This window comes from Anarrhichthys ocellatus, unplaced genomic scaffold, assembly GCF_004355925.1.
Source record: "Anarrhichthys ocellatus isolate YVR2014 unplaced genomic scaffold, GSC_Weel_1.0 scaffold34, whole genome shotgun sequence".
Taxonomy (NCBI): Eukaryota; Metazoa; Chordata; class Actinopteri; order Perciformes; family Anarhichadidae; genus Anarrhichthys; species Anarrhichthys ocellatus.
This window is the reverse complement of record NW_022280064.1, coordinates 4,094,835-4,098,653: the sequence shown is the minus strand read 5'-3', so window position 1 is coordinate 4,098,653 and position 3,819 is coordinate 4,094,835. Positions and strand designations below refer to the sequence as shown.

General features: G+C 40.1%; 1 protein-coding gene across 1 annotated transcript in view; it reads left to right on the top strand.

The window, feature by feature from the left end:
* e2f6 (E2F transcription factor 6) overlaps positions 1-1,144 on the top strand; it is a 4,781-nt gene extending 3,637 nt beyond the window's left edge. The window contains exons 8-9 of the mRNA XM_031866130.1: positions 56-194; positions 364-1,144. Of these exons, the coding sequence (XP_031721990.1) occupies positions 56-194; positions 364-401 (177 nt within the window). The 3' untranslated portion in view covers positions 402-1,144. The remainder of the gene's footprint in view (positions 1-55; positions 195-363) is intronic.
* Positions 1,145-3,819: the final 2,675 nt, after the last annotated feature.

Sequence of the window (3,819 nt, the reverse complement as noted above, 5' to 3'; positions counted from 1 at the left end):
TGTGTGTGTGTGTGTGTGTGTGTGTGTGTGTGTGTGTGTGTGTGTGTTGACGCAGGACAACATCCAGGTCCACCTGAAGGGGGGGAAGGGTCCCATCGCGGTTCTGACCTGTGACATCGAGACGGGAGGAGAGAAGAGCCGCTGCTTCGTAACGCTGGAGGAGAGCCGCATACAGACGGCCGAGCTGCCATCAGGTAACCACTGAACGCCGCCCCCCCCCCCCCACGCACCCACATACAGTCCCACACCAACACACACACACACACACACACACACACACACACACACACACACACACACACACACACACGGCTCGAGTGTTTAACATTGTGTTTCTCTGCGATGCCGCTGCTGTTCTTGCAGAGTCCAACAGTCCGCTGAGTGCCGTGCAGAGAGCGTAGCCACCAGACGACCACCAGGAGGCGCCAGACGTCCTCACAGTTCAGACACGAGGCTGAAACAAACCACGGGAGCCTGAAGGCATCGTCCCCGGGTACCAGGAGGGTTTGACCTGAGATACAGTCCTGACCGAGCTCAGATGTGGTGCCATGCGGAGAACTTCATCAACATGGAAGACTACTTATGGATCCATTTAATTTGCACCGTTGCAGAGTTTTCTTTTAACTGAACTCCTCGTGACGTTGGTCCTGTTCAGAAGATTATCATGTAAACGATGAAGAGGAAGAGGAAGAGTTTGACCCGGGATGTTTTTTGCAGTTTTATTTTTGTATGAGAATGAGCTCATTTGTTTTGTATGTTACGATCATGTCCTGACTTACGGTGCTGTATGATATTTTACTTTGTTTGTCTTTGATTTGGTTTCTTTCTAAAAAAGGAGAAAATGCCTAAAAGATGCTGTAATCAATAAAACAATATGAACTCATAAGAAACTGTGAAAGTAGCTTATTGTTACCTGTAAGGTTGCATCTTAACCTTTGACCTCTCTGCAGCTCAACCTGCTAACAGACTCTGACACAGAAATGCATCACCAGAGAGATGCTCTGCATGTTTGAAACCATCACTGGAGTGCTCTTAAGCAAGGCACTGATCCCACAGCAGCTCGTTACCCGCAAACGAGAAAATATATAATGTGACCGAGGATGTCCCTCCACGTCTGGAACAATTAAACACTTGAGAGTATCTCCTCTACAAGCCACAGTGGTGGGTGAATATTGATCATTTTTATTATTGATCATGGAGGATTAAAACGATCTGGACGCCTTTACTACAGCACCACCCAGTGGACAGTTGGCATCACTGCGTCTCCATTTTCCTAAATGAAACCTGACTCCTGTTCTGGGAATAAAAATAAATAAATAGGTGGAAGAAGGTTGACAAATACCCTGAAGTAAAAATGTATGTAGTCTGATAAACTACTCTGTATGTCCGTCTTCTTGTCCATCACAAACACATGAGGAAGAGACTTTCCTCCCATGAACACATGAATAATGAGCAGAGGGAGATCCAGGAAATGATACTTGATTGTCTCTCATTTTGTCTGTGGACAGCAACACTATGGCTGCCAGGCTCTCTCTCTGTGTGTGTGTGTGTGTGTGTGTGTGTGTGTGTGTGTGTGTCAGATACTATTTCACATGAGCTCCACCACAACATTCAAACCTCAAACCCTGCTGCCAAATCCTCCCACAGTCTCTCCTGCATCAATCAAACTGTCAGAGCGACCCACAGACCCACTTTGGACCGTCTCTCTTCTACATTTTTAGGTTTTGTAAGATGAAGCGTTCATCTAGAGAGCGTCGGTCAGAGCTTCAACGTTACAACAGGAAAGAGAGAAAGTGGTCCAAGACAAACTGGGCTTCAGGGACTAATGACGTGACGTTAAGACAAACAAACGAAATACAATAACATTTATCAGCTGTGGTTTGGTTTAAATGATCATTTCAACAATGTCTGTTCAGTCACCATCTATGGGGAAAGCCCATTCATTTATAGCATGAAGAGTTCTGCAGGGATGACGTATTACACAAGATGGCAAACAACCGTTTTGTTCAGCAAGACGATCTTCACACATCAACACAACTTTTATGATTTTTGAAGCATGAATGCAATCAACAGAAGTAAAAATCTATAATGTTAGGCTTCTCAGGAAGAAGAAGAGGCTTGGTCAGTTTACTACTCAGAAATATATATTTTATATATTTTTTATTTTACTCTTTTTATTCAACTATTCAATGTCTTTTGACAGAGTGATGTCATTTCTTTAGGATGTTATTTTGTTTCTCCTCTTTTTTCTGTTTATTTGTTTGTTGAATTATAAAAGCTGAACACTTAACACATCTTTGAAATAATAATAAAAATAATAAAATAAATAAGTAACAAACGTAAGAGCTTATTTTCTGGCTCATCCGTTGATGCTAATGTTAGCTGTCTGAATATTGGTTACTCCTCATTTTTAGTGAGTTTTCCTCTGAAAGTCAGCAACACCTGTCAATTTCCGCTCATTACATGCACACAGTCTATTTTAAACTTCTGTCTAGACAGGAAATAACTTAGTTAGGTTGACCCAACACAACTACGTAGTTAGCTTGAGCCAACACAACTACTTTGTTAGGGGGGGACTTTTGGGAAGTGTTGGACCAGCAGCATTTTTGCAGCTCAGCCATATTTAATAAAGATGAAACAGCAGCATTATTAAAAAGCCCCGATAGATGACAAATGGACCAAACTCCCAAAACGTCAGCGTGTAGAATCGTCCGTCCTGCCAACGTGTTTCCAGTAAGCCCCATTATGACCACATCAAGTGCTTCACCACTACCAAGCATATATGTTGAAGCTCAACTCTTCAAGCTTTTTTTCTCCCCTCGTGTATGTTTTAAGTCATAATTACACCAAAACCAGAAAAACTGCCCTTTGTGAATTGCTGAGTTTGTGAGTTTTACAGTGTTTTCACTGTTTTTATGGGGTTTGGCGACTCTCGGGGAGTTCCTACAGCGAGTTTTCATTGCTTTGAAGCAATGAAAAAACAAAACACACTGAAAACATGTTGAGACCCACTTGGCTTCAACATTTCTGGCATCAGCAGAGGGAAAAGAACAGATCTGCATGTAACACGGAGACAGATGTTATGTACTGGCTACTGGTTTGACTCAGTCAGTCCAACTTTTATTATTGGAGGGTTTCTTATACTCTTATATTCTTTGAGGAAAAGAAGATTGTATATTGACGATTTTCTTTATTTTCTCTTTCTGATAACTACTTCATTTATTTTAGTTAGTATTTTATTTTGTTTCTCCTCTATTTGTTTTGTTTATTTGTTTGTTAAATTATTAAAGCTTAAAGTAAAAAAATGAATTGAATAAATTGAAGATAAATAAAATGAAATAAATTGAAGAAAAATAAAATGAAATAAATTGAAGAAAAATGAAATAAAATAAATTGAAGAAAAATAAAATGAAATAAATTGAAGAAAAATCAAATAAAATAAATTGAAGAAAAATAAAATAAAACAAAACAAAACAAAATAAAATAAAATAAAACAAAATAAAACAAAATAAAATAAAATAAAACAAAACAAACGCGTGCAGTAGAAACGCGTAGAAACTTTTCCACATTTCCACTTCATTTTTTTTAAATATATGCACAGATTGAAAATGCACATAAAAATGCACAAATGCACACACAGTGTGACAGCTCGGTGTGCAGTTGGGTCTCGGCCATGACGCATGCTGATGGTTAACATGTTGCATCGCAGCGTGACTTTCTGAAAAAGCAGTGGGTTGTTCGGAGCTGATGACGCCAATCAGGACTATAAATAACACACACACACACACACGCAGGAGAAAGGAGTCCACCTTGTGCGTC